The sequence below is a fragment of the Alternaria infectoria genome (genome assembly GCF_024043175.1).
Source record: "Alternaria infectoria strain BMP 0036 chromosome Unknown scaffold_1, whole genome shotgun sequence".
NCBI classification, from domain to species: domain Eukaryota; kingdom Fungi; phylum Ascomycota; class Dothideomycetes; order Pleosporales; family Pleosporaceae; genus Alternaria; species Alternaria infectoria.
The window spans coordinates 3760112-3781317 of NW_026250690.1; the positions used below are offsets into that span (position 1 = coordinate 3760112).

General features: G+C 52.9%; 9 protein-coding genes across 9 annotated transcripts; 5 read left to right on the forward strand and 4 right to left on the reverse strand.

The window, feature by feature from the left end:
• Positions 1-264: 264 nt before the first annotated feature.
• J4E92_001254 (uncharacterized protein) lies at positions 265-987 on the reverse strand (the record flags this gene model as incomplete). The annotated part of the gene is made up of 2 exons (XM_051492667.1): positions 265-714; positions 790-987. The coding sequence occupies 2 exons, from the start codon at positions 985-987 to the stop codon at positions 265-267; spliced, it is 648 nt and encodes a 215-aa protein (XP_051358179.1).
• A 1546-nt stretch (positions 988-2533) lies between these two features.
• J4E92_001255 (uncharacterized protein) lies at positions 2534-3115 on the forward strand (the record flags this gene model as incomplete). The annotated part of the gene is made up of 1 exon (XM_051492668.1): positions 2534-3115. The coding sequence occupies one exon, from the start codon at positions 2534-2536 to the stop codon at positions 3113-3115; it is 582 nt and encodes a 193-aa protein (XP_051358180.1).
• Positions 3116-5433: 2318 nt separating this feature from the next.
• VMA3 (H(+)-transporting V0 sector ATPase subunit c) lies at positions 5434-5978 on the reverse strand (the record flags this gene model as incomplete). The annotated part of the gene is made up of 3 exons (XM_051492669.1): positions 5434-5495; positions 5543-5803; positions 5864-5978. The coding sequence occupies 3 exons, from the start codon at positions 5976-5978 to the stop codon at positions 5434-5436; spliced, it is 438 nt and encodes a 145-aa protein (XP_051358181.1).
• A 768-nt stretch (positions 5979-6746) lies between these two features.
• On the forward strand, positions 6747-7181 carry SNU13 (RNA binding protein snu13; the record flags this gene model as incomplete). The annotated part of the gene is made up of 2 exons (XM_051492670.1): positions 6747-6837; positions 6892-7181. The coding sequence occupies 2 exons, from the start codon at positions 6747-6749 to the stop codon at positions 7179-7181; spliced, it is 381 nt and encodes a 126-aa protein (XP_051358182.1).
• Positions 7182-8096: 915 nt separating this feature from the next.
• J4E92_001258 (uncharacterized protein) lies at positions 8097-9140 on the reverse strand (the record flags this gene model as incomplete). Its single annotated transcript, XM_051492671.1, has 1 exon — positions 8097-9140. One exon carries the CDS (start codon positions 9138-9140, stop codon positions 8097-8099), a length of 1044 nt encoding a protein of 347 aa, XP_051358183.1.
• A 3643-nt stretch (positions 9141-12783) lies between these two features.
• Positions 12784-14220, forward strand: J4E92_001259 (uncharacterized protein; the record flags this gene model as incomplete). The annotated part of the gene is made up of 2 exons (XM_051492672.1): positions 12784-13765; positions 13829-14220. The coding sequence occupies 2 exons, from the start codon at positions 12784-12786 to the stop codon at positions 14218-14220; spliced, it is 1374 nt and encodes a 457-aa protein (XP_051358184.1).
• Positions 14221-14424: 204 nt separating this feature from the next.
• On the reverse strand, positions 14425-15884 carry J4E92_001260 (uncharacterized protein; the record flags this gene model as incomplete). Its single annotated transcript, XM_051492673.1, has 4 exons — positions 14425-14678; positions 14728-14885; positions 14936-15807; positions 15852-15884. The coding sequence occupies 4 exons, from the start codon at positions 15882-15884 to the stop codon at positions 14425-14427; spliced, it is 1317 nt and encodes a 438-aa protein (XP_051358185.1).
• Positions 15885-17959: 2075 nt separating this feature from the next.
• Positions 17960-19159, forward strand: J4E92_001261 (uncharacterized protein; the record flags this gene model as incomplete). Its single annotated transcript, XM_051492674.1, has 1 exon — positions 17960-19159. The coding sequence occupies one exon, from the start codon at positions 17960-17962 to the stop codon at positions 19157-19159; it is 1200 nt and encodes a 399-aa protein (XP_051358186.1).
• Positions 19160-19737: 578 nt separating this feature from the next.
• J4E92_001262 (uncharacterized protein) lies at positions 19738-20733 on the forward strand (the record flags this gene model as incomplete). The annotated part of the gene is made up of 1 exon (XM_051492675.1): positions 19738-20733. The coding sequence occupies one exon, from the start codon at positions 19738-19740 to the stop codon at positions 20731-20733; it is 996 nt and encodes a 331-aa protein (XP_051358187.1).
• Positions 20734-21206: the final 473 nt, after the last annotated feature.

Genomic DNA, 21206 nt, shown 5'->3' on the forward strand with positions numbered 1-21206 from the left:
GTCCGCCCAGCTTTCAGCCATCTCGAGTCGTCTTAGTAATGAATAATATGTCTCTTATATCGCCATCTCGTCCTCAGGAGAACTACTCAAGGTTAGCCAGGCTATCTCAAAATTGCACCAATAGTCCCAGTATCGAGTAGCCAGGAGGTCCCCAAGGTCTTCGCGGTCTTCCAAGGCAGTACTGTAATGCAGCCAGCAGGTCACAAAGGTCTTCGAGAACCTCAACTGACACATCATACCTCAACAGGGAGATGTACAACTTACTCAATAGTAAATCCCACCACCACTAGGACCTCCACGGCCAAATCCACCCCTATCTCCAATACTGCCAAACGGGTTGCCCTTACCCGGAGGCGATCCAGACGGCTTCCCCGGTGTCATTTTCCCCTTGCCCTTTCCACCAGGCGATCCCACCTCGCCCTCGTTGGAAGGCGGCGGACCAAAAGCCGGGAACATGATGTGTGGATAGTTGTCTGGATGAACACCAGCGGCTCTAGCAGCAGTGATCGCGGCCTCGTGCTGCTGCATGGCTTGGAGTGCCGCCGCCGTCGGAGGTAACATCAGACCGCCGTACCGCTGGTAGTGGCGGTATAGGAGGATGTCGACGAGAGAGCGGTTTGCGCGGATCCAGTCCATGGAGGGATGGCCGAGGTCTGGGTTCGCGATGCGGAGAACGAGTTCGTGCACGAGGGAGGGGTTGCGGTCGAAGTCGTCCTGTGGGGGTGGTGTTAGTATGTGGGTTTGCTAGGGGTGTGGGTGCGGGTGGAGAGGAAGTAGAAATGTGCTTACTATGGTCTCGCTCAGATAGATCGCGTTATTCATGTCTGGATCGTAGTTGTAGTTTGGACGAACTGCACCTCGGGCATCGGTGACTGCGTAGGCCCAGCGCATGAAGGGGCTTACAGAACTGCCGTTCCAGCGTTGGAGGGGGTTTGGCTCTTCTTCCCGAAGATGGTGGACTGTTGGTGGAGCGCGGTGGTTGGGCATAGAGGGCTGCTGAGCTTGAGGAGGAGACAGGGGCTCGATTCCAGTGCGGGATGGAATGCGACCGTGGCGAGGAGTGTTGTATGGGCTACCAGATGAGGAAGCGCCGCCGCGCCTGGAAGGCTGGTTTCCTGGAGGACTGGACATGGTGTTGATGTTGAAATTGAAGTTGATAAGTTAGAGTTGGTAAGGATATATAGAAGTTGGTTCGATTTGAAAGAAGCGAGTAGGATATAGTGAAGTGTCGTTGTCGCTGAAGTTGCCTCGATGTCTATATTGATAAGAAGAGAAGAGAGGAGGGAAGGCGCAGAGGAAGACGACTTTATATCCCTGTGGGTGGAGCTAATCTCAAGGTGAGAGACGCTTGCTTTCCAGCGTGACTTCGTGTTTGGTGAGAGAAGATGAGGGGAGAGTGTACTTGTGACGTCTTTGACGCAGTTTGCGTTTGCCTTTGGTCATGTAGATGGAGTATTGCGTTTGTCTTGGTAGCGATGTCGCTCAAGGTAAAACGCGTCATTGTATACTCGGTCAGCATCCTCCTTCACTCTTGTTCTTGAATTGTTGGTTCTCGAATCGGAGGAAAGAGCTGCGTAGTGAATATAGTGGCAAGACTGTTGCGCTTGGTAGGCCACAGCTCCTGCTCAGACTCTCCTCCTGTATATAGAAGCCCCTGATCATCTCAATATACACTCTACCCCAATTGTCGCTCAACCTTCCTCCACGAGCAACTCAACGTCGAAAGTCGCCAATATGTTCTCCTTCATTTCTTGTTTGACTCCCATGATTATCTTCATCCTTTCCCTGGCTGTCGTATCTCTAAGAGATAAGAGTCTGTTTAAGCTAGTTAAGTTATGGTGGCAACCGAAGAGAACACCTCCGATCGTGGATTTATTGACTCGATATGCTCCAGTCCAGGATGCCATACTCGCGCAACTCGACATGGCCGATATTGTTTCGCTCAGTAAGACCACAAAGCCGTTCATAGACTTGGTTAAGCTGGTGGAGCGCACTCAATTCAACATCAACGACCGGTTGAAGCATTTCGTCACTTCTCCTGTCGAGTTCCGCGCTCTTCAAGCCCGAAATAATATCCTTATAGGAGGAAATTTCGCGTACGAGTTCATGGCGAGAAAGCCGGTCGTGAAGACTGGCGGTAAATATGGGCTTTATAGCCTCCTTGTTCAGAAAGGACCCAACGCTGATGCATTACGCACCTTCCTTGAAAAAGATGGTTATGAACGTCTCGATACTCCCACGCCCGAGGACAAAGAGCTTTCAGTAAGTTCGAATGAGCTCAGCTAATTCGTATGTTCCACGCGTGTCTCGCTAACCCTCCCAGAAGCTTCGAATAACAATGAGTCGAGTCAATTCCGATGGAAAGTGTAGCGAAGTCAACATCGTGGAAACAGCGATGACTCCGGTTCTCGAAGCGCTACTGCCCTCATCGACCTCTCTGAGCAACCTTATCACCTGGAATCGCGCCTATTCTGTCTTTCCACATGAGACATTCATAGACAAGAGGGGTTATCTTTTACGTCACCCCACAAAAATGACCACTTCCGAATGGGTCGACACAGAATCGTTAGGCCTCGACATGTTCCCTCTGAAACGTCAAGACGCCTTAGATGAGAAAGAAAGGAACACCCTGCTCTCCCAGCGTCGTGTCGGAGATACCAGTAGCTGGGTCATCGCACTCAACACTTCTGGACTACATTCCGTACTGCCATATCCCAATTACCTGGTCGAGTCTGCTACGTTCAGGCTAACCATGTACGGCGCGTTGGACCGCGGCTTGTTCAGCCACTACTACGTCGATGTCTCTATCGTCAGCGCGCCCTCACTAAAACACCAGTATATCCTTCCTCGTGGCATCGCCTATCAGCTCGATATCTTTTTCAGAAATCTTACGATAGTGTCTTTACATCGCCTACCGACAGCTCAACAACCTCAGCGACTGGGCCAGATATTCGCCGGTCTGCATCTGGGCCTCGAGTCACCACGAATGGCGCTGATTGAAGGGTTTGTACCGCCCGAAGGATCGAATTGGAAGTATCATGATGATGAAATGGTCCGGTATCTGAAGAAGGAGTACCCCGAGCTAGAGTATGGGCTCCAAGCTACAGGCCTCTGAGTGTCGACAACGTGCGAATCTGGCCTTGTGAATTGTGCGGCACGGGCCAGCCACTGTTACTGGTGCTTGCGGAGTCTGTCTTCTTCTTATGGCTGTTAATACTCAACGAATCTGACGTCCATCGTGTGATGCCCTTGCTCCGCGTGTGATTCTTGTCCAGTCGATGTCTTCTAAAGCGAGTGTCGTTGCATGCGGGCGCGCGACGATGTGGGTGAGTCGTACTGGGATGAAAGGCGATGGTTATAGCGAGGACACTCCTGCAGCTGCGGGATGGAGACAAGATCGCCAAGGAGCTAGCCCGATCCAGCCTCATAAGGTCATCTACGACGCAAGCAGCACTCGAAGTCTCCTAATTCATCATCACTCAAGAAATCGATTGGTAGGCGCATTGCTGTTAATACATCATGGTGTGTTGATGATCTGCGCAAAGCAAGGAGGAGCCCTTCGTGATGTTGGTCAATCACGCTAGTCTGCTCTTGGTTTCCGCCCCAACCGTCTGCGGGTGCACTCTATTGGACTTGGATCGATGCAGGAACAGTGCGACGCGAGAAGATAATAGTATGGCTGGGGTAACCAAAACCTTGTATCTTGCTTTTTAACGATCCAGTCTTTGCTTGATCACCCGGATACTAAAATGCAGATCACAGTATGAAAAGAGCCCCATGGACTTCAAGCAAGCACTACGCCGCATAGCAGGAACGTGAGAGCATGGGAGGGAAACAGAATTGAAGATCAGACGAACAATCCAATGGCGAGCCGCATATGCTGAGACCAAACTTCCGGCGGTTATGCACAGTGGCTGCGCTCCCGTGAGAGGGTAAGTCGTGAAATTGAGCCCCTTGCAGAGCAACGAATACATCATAACACAGCAAGGATGAAGAATACACATTATTGCGACCACTTCCGTCCTTTCTTCTCGTCATCCGCCTCTTCTCTTCTCTCCAAATCAAACCTAAACACCATCCGCGAACCCCCATGGCATCCACAAACCGAACCTGCTACAACCGCGACGGTAGCCCAATCACCGACATATCCTACCAACCCTGTCTCAGCGACCCTGACCGCGATTCGTTCTGCTGCGGCACCAACCACCAAGGCGCGGGCCAAACAAACGTCGCCGACGATGTATGTGAAAGCAACGGCTTATGTCAGAACTACGAAGCTTTCGATGGGACGAACGCGAACGTGAAGTTATGGTGGCGAAATGGGTGTACGGATCCGACGTGGCAGAGTGCGGAGTGCTTGGGGAGTGTTTGTAATAATAGTACGATGAGTGAAGTAGTCTATGCTGGACCATGATCGATGATGCTGATGGACTGTAGTGGCAGGACGAGAACGCGCCGGTGAGGAAGTGTGGGGAGAATAGTTGGTGCTGTGGGAATCCGAGCTGCTGTAGTGATGAAACGAAGCGGTTTACCCTGGCAGCGACCGTGGGCGAGACTGCATCTTCGACTTCGTCATCGACATTGACATCCGCAACATCTGCGCCAACATCAGACGCTTCAGCATCATCGAACGCGAGCGCATCAACACCCGTCCCACACTCATCACCAAGCAACAGCGCAGACCCAGCCTCCTCAAGATCAGACAATTCGACCACGTCGCAAGCGCTCAGCGTTGGAGCGCGCGCAGGAATCGGCGTCGGTGCAGGATCGATAGCGATACTGGTAGTACTCGTTACCTTGTTGGCATGGAAACTGAAGAAGAAAAGACGACAGAAGCAGGCTGCTACTGTAGAGCTACCGCCCAGCGCTATCGACGAGAAAAATCTGGAAGCGCAACATTATCCTTCGGTGGCGCCCAGCGAACTGTATGGCGGGAATGCAGCCGTAGAGATGGGGTGTAGGGAGCCAGCAGAACTAGCGGGAACGCCAGGACGTCCGTATGGTCGCGATGATCCAAAGGTCGTCCTACAGCCGTGAGGGTGGCATATGCTCGTAGTCGCAGCACTTTTTAGCTTGCGCACGACTATGTCATGTCAGTGATAGCATCAGCAAGATCAAGGAGCAGAATGTCTAAATGAAACCAATGCATTTCGTTTACAAGCGCAGAATGAAATTGATGAGACCCTAAAATACACGCCGTCAAATGGATCGCAAGTGCACCTCGACCGATGCCATTATTTACCACCTCGCTTCTCAACTTCGAAGCCCTCGTTGTCCGTCCGTTCGAATAATACATGGAGACGTGACACATGCCGCGCATGTGGGTATTGCGCGTCATATGCGTAGATTGCTGAACGACTTTGCGTATCGATGCCGTTGCTTGTGTGTTGCAGTTTTGTATTGTCGTATCTGCAATCGAACGTACGTAATCGTCTAGCAGTGAGCGTCGCTAGCCTTGGAGTTCATGAGCAGGGCAACAATGAGTCCGTAAAGACCTGGCATATGTTAGTGCGAGCTTCTTAGTGGGTTTCGAGCGACGTACCCAAAACTTCGGCGAAAATGAGAATCAAGATCATTCCGACGAACAACCTGGGCTGTTGGGCGGTTCCTCGTACACCAGCGTCACCGACAATGCCGATGGCGAAACCAGCGGCCATACCGGACAGACCGACGGCGAGACCGGCACCGAGCTGGATGAAGTTGGCGAAGAGCGAAGACTCTTGCGAGAGACCGTTGGAGATCAGGACGGACACGACGAGACCGTAGATACCGATAATACCCGCCATGACAACGGGAATAATGTCTGAAGTGTGTTAGCTGCGTGTCGGACATCGCGACATCTGTCGAGCGGTTCATCACGTACTCTTGACGATCAGGTCAGGGCGGAGGACACCCATGGCTGACACACCAACACCGGCCTTTGCGGTTCCGTAGGCCGCGCCAAAGCAGGCGAAGACGATAGCTGACGTGCAGCCCATCGCGCCGAAGAAGGGCTAGTTGTTTATTAGCTATGACGATGGACGGGTCGACGCGGTGCTGTCGCGTCGGGAGGCGAAGCGGAGGTTGGTCCGAGGACTTACAGCATAGACGGGGCTGCATCCATTATGTTAGCTATTGTACGTATAAGGTGATGGCGAAGAAGCTCCTCCGATGCTCATGTAACAGTCGCATGCCCAGCTTATCTCCAGAGAGGCAAGCTGGAGCTACCTGCATGCTCGACAAGGGAGCTCCGTGTTCACTCACCAAAGTTCGGAGACCATCTTTGCGGTGATGTATGTATTCGACGAGACGTCTAGAAGGGTGTCGAGATCTTTATTGAGATGGACGGGAGTCGTGGATGCGGCGACGGGGGCGGTTGTGATGTCGAGGAGTGGTGACGATGGTTGGCGAAGAGCTGGACGTCGCTCGTTTTGCCCTATACCTAGTCTGTCACTAGCGCCACACGTGAGGTGCGCCAAGTAATAATCCTAGCAGCTACGAACTTTTTGATTTTCTCGAACTTCCAAACTACCACAACCTTCGTTCACCACAAATTCAACCCGGGCGAGCAAGCAGTGTAAGTCGCGTAGCTATTTGTCTTCTGATAACTCGACACTCGTCGCCCATCGACAGCGTCAACCGTTCACTCGAACTTCGGTCGCATATACAGTTGCGTCGCATAGCTAACACATCATAGGAATCCTCATTCGGACGAGCTTTAGCAGTGAACCCTACCACCCACCACACCTCACCCTCCTTCCAACAAGATGGCCGAAGACAACAGCGCCGCCTGGCCCCAAGCCGACCAGGCTCTGTCCCAGGAGATCCTCGACCTCGTCCAACAGGCTACCCACTACCGTAAGATATCTGTACGAGCCGCATGTGAGACCAAGACTGACTTCGTGAATCTAGGCCAACTCAAGAAGGGAGCCAACGAGGCCACCAAGACCCTCAACCGTGGTATTAGCGAGTTGATCATCCTCGCGGCCGACACCTCCCCGCTCGCTATCCTCCTCCATTTGCCGCTTCTCTGCGAAGACAAGAACGTTCCCTACGTCTACGTCCCCTCTAAGATGGCTCTCGGCCGCGCCTGCGGTGTCGCCAGGCCCGTCATCGCTGCTAGCATCACCACCAACGAGGCTTCCGACCTCATGGGCCAGATCCGCACCCTCAAGGACAAGGTCGAGCGCCTCCAGATCTAGGTGGATCTGCAGGATCGCTATACGCGCAAGAGAATGCAAGAGTTGGAAACTGGTTCCGCAATACTGGAAGGTTTACGTAGGGACAAGATGGCAGAGGCCTGGGTTGAAATATGCCCATGGTCTCCGTACGTAGACCGAGAATGAAATGCCGAGCGCACGTCGGCATCGACTCTGCCAAATCTGAATTATTGATCTACATATTCCTTCGTGCTACTGGAATGCGCGATCTACTCATTGATAATACGTCTAGGTACTCCTTCAAGCCACACTCACAAAGCGGACCCGATGTACTGTCGTAGATGGTCTTCACAACAAAACAAAACCGGACCGTTGTGTTCGCGCGCACGATGCAAGCCCAGAAATTGCGCTTTTCCCAAGCCTTTATACGTCGCCTCACAACCATCCACCCCACACTCAATGATACTCAGCGCCGTTGAGCTAGTTGACGAGTCAGTGAGCGAGCCTCGACTGCCACCTGCCTCTCCTCCTTCATCACTATTCTCCGGCTCTTCATCATCATCTTGGTCTTCGCTGACGTGTGCAGCTACCACAAACAGCGACAGTTCTTCTAGGTGTTCGCCCGTGTGACGCCGCAATGTCGTCAACGAAGAGACTTCAGCCAGACATAGCACACATGTTGCCTTGGCAGTCATACTACGGTGCCTCTCACAGCTACGGACGAGCTGTCCAATACGATCGCCAGTTGCGAATGACGGATGCTCACGCGCGATGTGTTTCTGGAAACTAGAGGGAGATTGGAACGGCTTATCGCAACCATCGACGCACTGCCACCATTTCCGATGCATCTGAGTCTCATGACGGAACCACTCGTGTCTTGATTCGTATGTCCGGTCGGGCATTTCACAATCTTCCACGGTGCATACCTATTGGTTGTTAGTCGATCAGACTGGAAAGTCAGGAGCAACTCACATATGGTTGCAGGTCTTCGTAGACATGCTTCTTCCATGCTCTGACATTTCGAACTGCAGTGTAGCGGAAGCAGAGTTTGCATACAAAAGACTTGCCGTCACGGCCTGCCATCGGCAAGGGCGGTGGACGTAACTTCTCCGGATCGCCCGAGGATGCATAAGAAGTGACAGACTGCGTTTCATCGTATTCGTCCTCCTCTTCAAGATCGGCAATATTGACGCTAGCCTTCACAGCTGGTGGCAAGGAAGATGCTACTGTACTCTCCACTTCACGATGCGCTCCCATGTCTGGAAGCGTGCCTCTTCTTGTTAGGCCTTGCTTGTACTTCTTCGAGTGATCATCGCGGTAACGTAGGTATTGTCGGCGACGCGAGATGGCTTTGCCCAGCCGGGCCGTGAGATATTCTGGCGCCTTGGGAAATTTTCCACGGACATGAGCGATGTCGAACGGTTCGTAATAAGCCGTATCTATGTGCGCGGATTCTTTGAATTGATCATGCGGAGCTGGATTTCGAATGGCGACTGACAGCCGCATGAGGCAGGCATTCGTCTCTTTCAGTTCAGCTGCAAGTTGGGCAAGCTCCGTTGTATCCGGCTTTTGAAGGCCATTGGCACTATCTTCCTCCGTATCTGACTCCGAATCAGACATGTCCTCCCAGGATGGCCGCTGGCCAGTCACTATGTCCGACACCTCGTTCAAGACAGCCTCCATACTCTGGACAAGCTGAATGACTTGGTCACGTATGTGAGATGCGTCACGAAGCTTGTAGCCGAGAGACCCTCTTCCCACACGATGCGCACCTACATTCGACGACCATAACCTGAATCCACCAAAGATATCCTTCAGCAGAGCTAGCGGGAGCTTGGTCTTGATGCTTGATTGGGCGCTTGAAAGCTTGTTGCACACTGCTTGGAAATCTCGCAGGCAGCGACGGACATTGAGTGCTATCAGAGAAAGATCGTCGGGTTTCGTGACTTCCTCACGGGCTGATGCCGCTTCGACGAGCACTTCAGCTGCTTGGGTCGCCATGTCGGATGCTTCGACTTGATGCGATACTCCACGTATGCTCGGTTGTCAAAGACAAGTCGAGGGCTGTTCCAGGATATAGCACCGGATAATCGTTTGGAAGTGTATGGAGATGCTACCAGCCAACGCTGATCGTATAAAGACTCTGTGGGATGCGGTTCCTGTGGGTGACGTGCCGCGGATGTTTCGTGGTACTCAAAAGATCATAAACCAGGCATCAGAGCGGTTCTGAATAGATTCGATTTAACGCGACGAGTAAAAACATGGAAGACTTAATGGTTTGCGTTCAGAAGCGTCTAGCCTGGGCGCTTCCGGATAATACTGTTGCACGACAAACGTGGAAGTGGGGGCCAGGTTTGCGGGCACCCATGTGCAGCGCAGCCTTGGACCGGCACAGCTGACCTCAGCTTCCGATGGCAACATCGTTCTGGAACAGCAAGAAACGGGTGGGCAGCTTCACAAACACTTTCGCTTCTGTTACACTTATCGCGCGAGTTGCTTCCTCACCACAATGTCGGGCCTCGAGGTCGTTGGCATCGTGCTCGGAGCGTTGCCGCTTATTATCTCAGCCTTGGAACACTATACACAAGGTGTCACCACAGCCAAACGATTCTGGCACTTCAAATCCGAGTTGAGATCTCTGTTAACTCAAGTCGAAACGGAAACAAGCCTTTTTATCAACACCATCGAGCAACTCCTGAATGGAATTGTCCGAATTGAAAAGATGTCCGAATTGATCGCGAATTTAGGCGGTGAGGGATGGGAAGACGACACCGTAGAACAGCGCCTGAAAGACAGGCTACGCGGCTCGTATCGCATTTACTTGGAAAACGTCCAGGGAATGGCAGGAGCGTTACAAACGATCATGAAGAAACTGGTGTTAGACCCTGACGGCAAGGTACGTCAAGATCGCTCTTTCTCCACCGTAGCCCTCATGGGCTCGCTAGCTCGTAGCAGCTAAGCCATCAATTTGCCTGAGCAACATGCTACGCCTTAGGATGGCAGTCACTGACTTTTAATAGCCACCTTCTGCAGACCCCACTCTGTTTAAGCAAGAGTACAAGAAGATCAACAAATTGAAGTTTGCGCTCAGCAAATCGGAATACACAGAACAAATTAACGCTATAAGAACGTACAATCAGGGTCTGAGTAGCCTCACCAAGCAGTCTCTCGAGCTGGAGCCGTCGCGGATGAAATCCAGATCGAAACAGTGCCCCAACTTTCGCGTCCTACAAGATCATGCGCGCTCTGTGTACCAATCGCTAAAGTCCGGCCTTCGATGCGGTTGCAGCGGTCATGCAGTCAAATTGCGACTGGAAAGTCGGATTCAGACAATGCAGCAACGAGATGATCCGCTGGATCATACGCCGTTTCGTGTGATATTCACAGACGAGACTGTGCAGGCGTCGCCGCGACCAACATCATGCAAGTATTGGAAATGGATTGAAGCGGACGTCCGGTACATTGCCGATCAGCCCGACAAAAAGCCACCGCCACCATACGTGCATAGAGCTCTCACTTCGCCCAAACCCCCCAAATCGGTCAGATGGAAGCAGACTGAGTCTCGATCGAGCAGCAGCAGCACCATCACGCTTGTCGAAAACTCAAGTACATCTGGTTTGAATTTCACACCAACGCATATAGAAGACTTGTGTAAAACAGTCGGAGCGCTTGTCGGTACAGAACACGACCCATGTATTGGCTACTTGATCGACGATGTCAAGCGAAAACACGGAATCTATCCACTGGAGACGTCGAGCGGCTCTGATCAGCAAGAATGGGTAGCGTATTCGTTGCGGCAAGTGCTTACCAAGCACACAAATATCGGGCGGCCACTGGGACTTCAAGATCAGCTTCGAATCGCAGTAGACTTGGCATCAAGTGTACTCCATCTTTACAAGACACCGTGGCTGGACGAGCACTGGAGCGACAACGACGTATATTTCATCCATCGTCCAGGTGTTCCATTGTCTGCACTCTACGATCATCCATTCGTTTACCGCAATTTGTCATCAGGATGCACGATCCAGCCACATGACACCCAACGAGCAGTCGCAAAAGTCATACGGAACCAGACACTTTACACGCTCGGTATTTTGCTCATCGAGCTTATCTATGATAAACCAATCGAAGAGCTCCAAATTCCCCGAGACCAGGATTGCGCAGGTACGCCAGGTATCACGTGGGTGACGGCTGAAAGACTACTTGATGACGATATCGATTTCCATGCTCCCATGAATTACGTGGAAGCAGTTAGAAGATGTATTCGATGCGATTTCAATCGGAAAGAATCTAGTCTTGATGATGAGGCTTTCCAACAGGCAGTCTTTGAAGGGGTGGTGACGCCTCTGGAGAAGGAGCTTCAGCATTTCACGGGTGGCGATTGATGACATCTGCCTAGGCTTTCTTTTTCTAGCTTACTCACTCATGCAAGTCGAGGGTAGCGCATTGAGGATTCACAAGCACATGAGAAAACGTCGAAGTCGTTTGAAGTCTGGAGTCTGAGCGCATTACAGGATACATGATCACTGGCAGAGCCTCAGCTCTTACCAAGCAGTTGCAGCTGATGCAAATATAACGACTGGGGCAGTGCCGAAGAAGTGATATCTTGTGTACCACGAAAGGGGTTCTCACAATATGCAAAACCAGCGCGGGCAGGAGACTGATCATTGAACCATGCCACGTGACGTTCGTTCTCACTCTGGAGAAACAACGAGAGCGGACAAAAGGAGAAAAAGAAGGTCGGGTCGTTCTGGTCAGGCTAGATGGCTGAAATGATGCACAAGACTGCGGAGAAGTATTGGCACGACATAGTTTCTCTCGCATTTCTCCGGAGTAGCTCTTGATAAGGCGTTCAGGTCGGGCTAGATTGCTCAAATGACGCAAAGAGCTGCGGAGCAATATGGGCATGGTATGATTTTGAACACATTAGTTCTTGGAAAGACGTGCTGGTCAAACATCTCGGTACCACATACCCCGCTCAACACCACCGTCTCCATCTTTTCCCAGGGGTAGCGTGTTCCCCGTGGGGATCTTCCCCAGATTCCATGTCACCTAATTCGACTTTCGTAGTCACGATTTCACATGTCGTTGCCCATGCTGTCAACCGATTGGTGGCGGACATAAGCTCTGGCTAGTATCTTGGTATTTCCGACGTTCTCGCCGGAATTCATGGATGTTTCCAAGGCTCGAACAGGCCAGACCCACTCATGGCCTTCATTTCAGAGAGGAACGCAGTCGAGAGTGGAGCTTTCGTGGTTCCTGACAATCAAAATAAGCTTTCGCATTCGTCTACAGGTCCCGACGCAGCGGGCGCTAAATTCGACACCGAGGCTCCGAGCTTGCGTATGAATGGCCGTACCTGTCCGATGGTAGAATTTGGCCGTCACGACCAATCGGCATGCCTTTAGTCGGGCTCGTAAATAGAAGGCGACCAATCGGCCAGTCGTTAGTCGACCATGCTCTTGTAGCTTTCGAGATGCTCATGTGACGACATGAACGGAATTTGACACCTAAGGCCAGAGGTTGTTGTTTAGGTGTTTGAACAGGAAGGGGAGAGATGGACATATAAGGGGATTGTTCTTGCGCACATTAAGACATCGCTATCATCACATTCTCTCACGCATCGCATCCCATTCACTCCAACATGAGGACTTCTGCCATCAAGGCCGCGCTTTTTGCGCTCGTCGGACTCACTGCTGCCGCTCCCAGACCTGGTCTACTTGGTTCACTCCTTGGAGCTGGAGGCAGCGCTCCCATCCCTCCCTCTGATGATCCATTCTATACACCGCCTGCTGGCTTCGAGTCTGCAAAACCTGGTGCTATCTTGAGAAGCCGACCAGTACCCAGCGCCCTCTCGCTGTTTCAAACCATTCCTCTCAACTTGAAGGGTGCCTGGCAACTGCTCTACAGGACCACTGACTCGCTCGGAAACCCGGTGGCCACAGTCACTACGGTGATGGTGCCAAAGAACGCGGATTCAAAGAAGCTGCTCTCTTACCAGGTCGCTGAAGACAGCGGTGGTGAGATCAACTGCGCACCATCTTACACGCTCCAAACAAAGTCCAATACCACATATGCCGGAACAGGAGGTATTGAAGCCGCCCTCATTGCTGCCTCGCTCAACCAGGGCTGGATCGTCAACTCGCCGGATTGGGAGGGACCCAAGTCCACTTTCGTCGCTGGATTCCAAGCAGGCTACGCTACTCTTGATGGTATTCGTGCGGCGCTCGCTTCCGGCGCCACCACCGGCGTCGACTCTTCTGCAAAGGTCCAGATGTGGGGATATAGTGGAGGCGCTTTGGCTTCCGAATGGGCCGCCGAACTCCAAGCCAACTACGCCCCAGAGATCCCCTTTGTTGGCATGGCCATCGGCGGTGTAACTCCCAATGTCGAAAATGTGTTCAACACCATCAACAAGGGACTCTTCGCTGGTCTCAGTGCTGCCGGCTTCTTGGGCTTGGGAAACGCGTATCCTGATTTCGGAAAGTATGTCCAAGACAGCCTCAAGCCAGAGAAGGCTGATGCTTTCAACCAAGCTGGTCGCCAGTGCTTCTACGCCGACGTGAAGACGTACGCGGGACAGGATATCTTCACGTACTTCAAGCAAGGACAGGCGATCTTCGATGGTATGTACCCCCCGTGAGGAAACATTAATCCTGACGATGACACTGACTTACAAATCTTCACAGACCCTATCGCGGAAAACACCATCAGGACTGGAGCGACCATGGGTCTTCACGGCACTCCATCCATGCCGATCTTCGTATACAAGGCCGTGAAGGATGAGATCTCGCCAATCGCTGACACTGATGCGCTCGTAGACCAGTTCTGCAAGGCGGGCGTTTCCATCACATACGTCCGAGACTCTTTCGGCGAGCACTTCACCCAGGCTGCCACTAGCACCGGTGATGTCCTCAACTACCTCACCGACAGGTTCAACGGTGTTCCCATCTCGGGCTGCAGCATCCGCAACGAGTTCTTGGATCTTCTGGATGCTGGCTCGCCTGGAAAGCTTGGTATTTCGCTTGTCATGGTTCTTCTGAACGCTTTGGGTGTTCCGCTTGGTCCTAACCACTTCTAGTGGTAGGCTATGAGCTGTATGAGGATGAAAGTGGGTGTACATGGTTGTGGTATCTTCTGTAGCTAGCGGTAAGACTCATTTGTAGGATTGCTCGCTAGTTTCTCGCAGCTTAGTAGCTGTAGAGCCTTTTATCAATGTTAAGAGAGCGAATTCCTAGCAACACCTGGTTCCGTTCCAAATTGTTTCAGTGCACTGTTCGCCCGATTACGGTGAGCGTTGAGAGGATTGACGGTCTCTCGTTGACGCACATCTGTTTATCGAGAATAGTGCGCTACCGACTAGATGTTGGCTTCCAGTGATGAGAGTCTGCATGCCACCAGCTTCCGTCCCTAGCTCTCTAGCAGCATCCAAAGCCTTCTCTACGCTTAGTTCGTAAACTATGCGGCTATCCTGGTGGTATCTCGACCATATCTCGCCGAACGCCTGTTGCAAAGCATCTTCCGACTCATCAACCACAGCTGTGTCGCAGTTAGCGGGCGAGCTTTATAAGCACAAAGAGGAATTTACCTGCTGGAGAGTCCAAGTCCTGCTGTGGATCGTAAAGAGTGAAGATGACATGATCGATGTGAATAGGGCTGAGGGCAGCGGCCAGTCGTTCGAGGACTAGTTTCGCATCTCTTTGTTTCGATATTTGGCTGAAGACCAAGATGCGTACGGGAGATGCACTAATAGCGTCAGTGATTAGCGGGGATATGTGGCCCGGCTGGTCACGCACTTCTCTCCCTGGGAGTTCTCGATGAACCATTCCGCTGCTTTGCTAATGCTCATCTCGTTGTGCGCACCGTCCAGAAACCAGCTTAATACCCCATCGACAATGATTTGAAAGCGCCCAGGCCATGAGAATTGGCTTATAGCCTGCGAAACATCCACATCTGATAATAACGGAAGGTCTTTGGGAGCTCTATATCCGAGAAAACAGCGTACAGCAGCAAGCGCAACCGAACAATTCGTACGCTGAACATCTGGCTTCAACTGCGGCATGTCTATTGGAAGGTCCGGATCGTTTCCGATAGAGTGGATGTTGATGCCTTTCTCCGATGCGCGATTCCGGAGAATATCAGCAGCGGAGGGTTCCTGGGGGGACGAGAAAGCATAGGCCCCGCGCTTGAAGATTCCTGATTTATGCCAGGCGATGTCTTCGATAGTGGGTCCTAACTGCTGGACGTGGTCCATGCCAAGGGCGGTTATCACGGTTGCGACAAGATGTTCTATCACGTTCGTAGCATCATATTCGCCTCCGTGGTGAGTCTCGAATACTGCTGCCTCTACGCCTTCTTTGATGAACGCGTGGAACGATACTAAGGCGAGGAGCTGGAGATAGCGAGGTAACCTCTCAGGCTCTTGAGACAGGATACCCCACACTTCAAAGAAGTACATTGCGAAGAGGTCTCTCTTGATGGGTTTGAAGTTGATACGAATCCTCTCCTCAGGGTAGATGAGATGTGGTGAAGTGTATAGACCTGTCTTGGCTGGCCATCCGGTTCTTTCTCCGTAAGCCCGGAGAAAAGATTCGATGAATGCGCAGGTGCTGCCTTTGCCCTTGGTGCCGGCGACGTGAATGATGTTGAGGTCGTCAATTTCGGCAGTCTTTCTTTGTCAGTACAGCTCCAGAGACTGCTTACGAGACATACCGAGTGACCGATCTGCTGTAGCCATTGTTTCATTCCGACTATACTCGGTGTACCCTTCAGTTCAGATTTCCCTTTCCCATCAGTGACACGGCCAGTATTCGGTGGTTCGCTTGCAGCACTGATACTCGGTCTCACTGGGCGTCGTCGGCTGTGAAGAATGGCGATAGCGTGCTGCACTGCATTAGCACGTCGGGCGATAGTTATACCACTGAATTCCACCTTGTAACTTCTGTCAACAGGACGTGAAGGCATCACTTCGCTCATTGTCATACTTCTTTAGCGGTACAACTAACCCTTTGTGATGAGGATGATCGTGATAGGCTTTATAGTGTCGTGTTCGCAACGGTGAGCGAGTTGCCCCCACGTTCGCCCTCTGATTTCCTCCCTTGAAGCGACTGTTTGGCATCGTTTGTGTCGTTGAATTGAGGAAGTCACGGGTGACTCCTCATCGTTTGGGCCGTCCTACGGGCCATCGTCACAAATTGCTCCCTCAGCGATCTGAGCGCGTCTCCGTACAACCACAGCACGGCCCGCAATAATTTTTCCAACTTCCAGCTGCCTACTGATGAATCATTCAACATCGTCATCAATTTGTACAAGCCCGAGGCTCACACGATCGGAAATGACTGCAGCATCTCTTTTGTATTCACATTCGGCAATCCAGACAACGTGCAGCCTTTCTCATCTGTCGTCACGGGTGCGTTGATCAAGGCCGTGGAGCGATCCAAGACAACCAAGACGGGACCCTGTCATCGAGGCAACTGAGATCAGATGGATGAAGGTTGCGTTCTACAAGACTACGAGTTCGAGTATCTTGTCTAAGCTTATCCCCAGACGGGCAAGATATTGCTGACGGTCGAACCGGAAGGACACCCCGAGCTCGCTGCGATTCAAAGCATGCTTTCGTGGAGTACGCAATGTGACTCGAATTGTGGTGCGTTCTGTCGGTCGGCTAGCGGGATCATTGCGGACTGCGTGGTGGGAATTGTTGGCTTCCGCCTGTGGCAGCTATCGCCTGCGCATTCTGTTAGACACCTCATCTCCTGGTTGCAAACTGTAAATTCGGATAGGAGAGAGCCTCGGCTAAGAGCATCAGTTTGTCTCATCAGAACCCAGGTAGCGAGTCAGTGTGTGTTTATGGCTCCTGTTTCCTTCGAGAGTCCACTGTCGTTACAGAGGTTTTTCCATATGCAAGGGAAAGGTTAGAGTACGGCCAGAGAGGCGGCTTATCGATAGCGTTAAGATCGCGCATTCATTATCGATAATCAAACCCCTGCGCAGCATGGACAATGGTGGTGAAGTTAATGCAAGCAATACACGGGCGTGGGCGAGAGATTATGTGGGGAAGGGGCATAAATAACCACGCCGTCGTGGATTAAAGCCTGAGGCCTCCACATTTAGCAGCGAGGTCCCAATTCGGCCCTGGGTAGCGTCTTAATTTGCGAGAACCGGCCGTGATTGGATTGTGCCTGTCGTCTTGGGCGGTGGAGACGTTGCGCTAGTCAGCTGCAGGCAATTTCAGGGTCCGTTAGAGTCCTGTCCGGCGCTGATCAGGGAACATGGCGGCTGGAGAGAGGTGTGGCGAGCGACGGTGCCGGGCGTGGTGATGACAGTTTAATGTGTAGGGAGTGTCAATGGGGCGGCTGTGTAGCAAACAGAGGACATTGTATTGTTTGCATGGCAGGGTGGCGGCATTGTTGGGAGCCCTTGCCTATGGAGGCGGTCGCGACTGCCCCAGATCGATAGCGGCAATCTCGGCGGCAGGTACCAACAACGTCGCGGCCCCTCCCTCCTCTGTCGTCGCAGGGCAGCAGCATCGTGACCGTCCTCGTGCACTGCTCTGACTCTCCGGGCTCCAACAGAGTCGTCCTCGCACACTATCTGTCGCTCTTATTTGTCGCTGCACACCTTGGCCGCCGCCAGCCAGTCAGCGCGCGCTCAAAGTCAGTTTCCGGCGGCTGAAACGCTGCAAGGTCCAGCGTGCGTCCACCGCCCAGAGCAACACGGGCACCACGCTATTCCCCTGCGCTCCCTAGTTCCACCTCGGCCTCTCCAGTCCACATACTCTAGGCGTGAGCGCAGACTATGTATACTCGCTGCCCGCCGCCATGACTGCCTCAAATCTCTCGCCGCCGCTGAGTGTGAATGAGGATCTGCAGCACGACGATCTTGTCCAACGCCTGAAGTCCATGCCCACCACGAGCGCCCATACAGGCCCGATACCTCTCAAGAGCCCGAAGAAGGCACCGGCTCCTACAAAGCCCGCTGCAGAAGACGCATCCTGCTCACGCTCAAGCCCGCCCTCTGCCGCCGCCATGGGAGAAAGCAACACGCTCGCCCGCCAGCTCAGCAACGCGTCCGACGACAGCATGACCTCGCGCCGGCCCTCTACACCGCGCTCCCAGACAGACCCCCAGCCTGACACCCTCACGTCTCTGGCAGCCCTCACCACCCGGCCACGGAACCGCTCGCCCTACTCGCGCTCTCACCTCCGCTCTCAGAGCGGGTCTGCGTTGCCGAATGCGCCGCCTATGACACGGGCCCATTCGCTGCCTACAGTCATGCAACCCTCCGGCAATCTGATGCTCTCGCCTGCCCCGATGCCGCTCGCCCGCCCGGCTTCTCCTCTGCGCTCCCCCAAGCGGACCCGCAGCCCACGGGCACTGGAGCCACGCCCGCACTCAGTAGGAACCATGGAGCGGTACGGCTCGGGTATTCGTCCAGCCTCCATCGGCTCTTTCGAGGGCGTGCCGAGCGTGTGCGACATATCAGAGGACGCCGAACTGGAACTCACGCCGCGCGTTGGCACCACCGTGTCGAGCCTCCACAGCAGCACAGGCTCGCTCTCCCGGCGACGCCGACCAGCTTCACCGCTCTACCAGGTCACTGTACCCTTTGGCGCACCACCCACGAGCACCCCCTCTGTCAGCACGCCCACCTCCACTGCCTCCTCACCGCTCCTCGCACCTTCCAGGTTCAACGAGAACTACCCCATGTCCCATGCCTCTTCGTCCGTGCCATCCACCCCGACCTCGATGCGCTCCCGCAGCCCTTCCATCTCGTCCCTCGAGACCATCGAAGACAGCCCAGACGCAGAAGAAGAAGCCATAGAGGCTGATCGCCTACGGCGGCTCAAGGCTGCGGCGGACCGTGAGGACGGCGGAGATGCCAGGAGGTCCAGCCTAGACGTGCCCGAAAGCCGTGGGCGCAGTCTCGGCTTCGGCAAGCGCGACTCACGGAAGAGATGGAGTGTCTGCGGAGCGGAACGACGCGTCGACCTGGACCTCGACACTATATGGGAGGACTGAATAAACGACACATGAGTACTTCCCTTCTAGTACTTTCAGCGTCATTGCATTTTCAAGTATGCGACTTTGAGCGTACGGAGTTTTGGGGTTTGATTTCGGCGTACGGTTGGTCCTGCACCTTTTCCTTCTCACATTATGATCGTCATCCAACACGGCTTGGACCAATGCCGGGATGGAACGAAGATGCACCTCTCTTTCACGCATATGGTATGATACATTTCAACGACACGACACATGGTCGCAGCATGATACCCTCTTCAGGAACTCTAGTTTTGCGCAACAGCACTGAGGCTATCCTATAGTATGACTGCATTTAGTAACCTGCAATACAATACCAATTTGATCAAGCCTACTGTTTACTCATCCGTTGACCTTTGCCCCTAGTGTCTAGTTTTGCCAACTACTGCCGCTTTGGGCAGTCGGAGCAGTCGGCCAATGACATCACACTGGCAGCTGGAGCTGAAGCTTCCTAGTGGGGTTGAACGCGACTGCCCCTCGACGCGAACGACGTATTTATACCAGGTCAGCTCCTTCTCAAAACGAAGACCCAAATCATCTGTCAAACAAACACCGCCAACATGATCAATCTCGGAATCATCGGAACCAATTGGATCACGCACTCCTTCGTGGAAGCTGCACACGCAACAGGCAAATACAACCTCTCCGCCGTCTACTCGCGCAAAGAAGAGACCGCGAAAGAATTCGCATCCAAATACTCCGACAAGCAAATCACCACATTCACCGACCTGAATGCATTTGCCCAAGATAAGATCGACACGGTCTACATCGCCAGCCCCAACATCCTACACTACGAGCAAGCCAAGCAGCTACTCAACGCCGGCAAGAATGTCATCCTCGAGAAGCCATCCTGCAGCACCGTCGCCGAACTCGACGAGCTCTTTGCACTAGCAAAGTCGAAGAAGGTTGTCCTAGTCGAAGCCTTCCGCCACATCCAAGAAGCAAACTTCAAGCTGCTGAAATCCAAGATCTCAGACCTGGGCCCACTCTACGGCGCATCCATTACCTTCGCACAGTACAGCAGCCGCTACGAAAAGGTACTTCAAGGCGAAGTCCCCAACATCTTCAACTTGGAAATGGGCGGTGGTGCGCTTGTAGACTTGGGCGTATACTGCGTCGCAGCCGCCATCGACCTCTTCGGCGCACCCACCTCATCGCAATACTTCCCTGTCAAGATCGCCACAGGCGCTGATGGCGGCGGCCGTCTCATCCTCAGTTACCCCGCTTTCACAGTGCATCTCTGCCACAGCAAAATCTACAACTCCGACGCCCCGTCTGAGATTTACGGGGAGAAGGGCACGTTAATCGTACCTACCATTACGGATATCGACAAAATCACCTTCTGGGACCCGAAGAAGAAGACGAGGGAGGATGTGCCGGGTGTGAAGGAGCCAGAGAAGCTTAATTTGGTGGAGGAGGCGAGGGAGTTTGCGAGATGTATTGAGGAAAAGGATGAGGAGGCATTGGCAAAGTTGGAGAGGCATAGTAGGGATACTTTGGCGGTTATGGAGAAGGTGAGACATGATAACGGTCTCATATTTCCTGGGGGGAAGTAGATGTGTGTTTGGGATAGGCGGGGAGTAGTAGATGGAAGTAGTGGCATGCATGGATCTGCACATGATTAATTGGATGTTCCTTCTTTCCATCCTTCCTTCATAGGCTGCTTGCTTCCACCGGTGAACATGAGAAAGCAAGACAAGGCTGGGGTGATTGGTGTGGTTGATCAAATGGGAACAGCATCATCTGCATAAGCGCACTGAAACGTGCTCTGGGTATGGTAGATGATCGACATGGGAATCACGACATTCGCATGTGACCGCTTTGACCATTCCTTCTTCTCGTCCCTGCTTAGACTGCATGTTTCCACCGGTGAACATGGGGAAAGTAAGACGAAGTCAAGACAGTTAGTATGATAGGCTGGAATAGGAATAGTACTATCTGCATGCGCTTTCTCAGGTTTGCTTCTTTGACTGGGCGGGGGAGGAGCGGTGGGGGAGGCGACATTTCTCGTTCTTCGTTGGTAGACTGC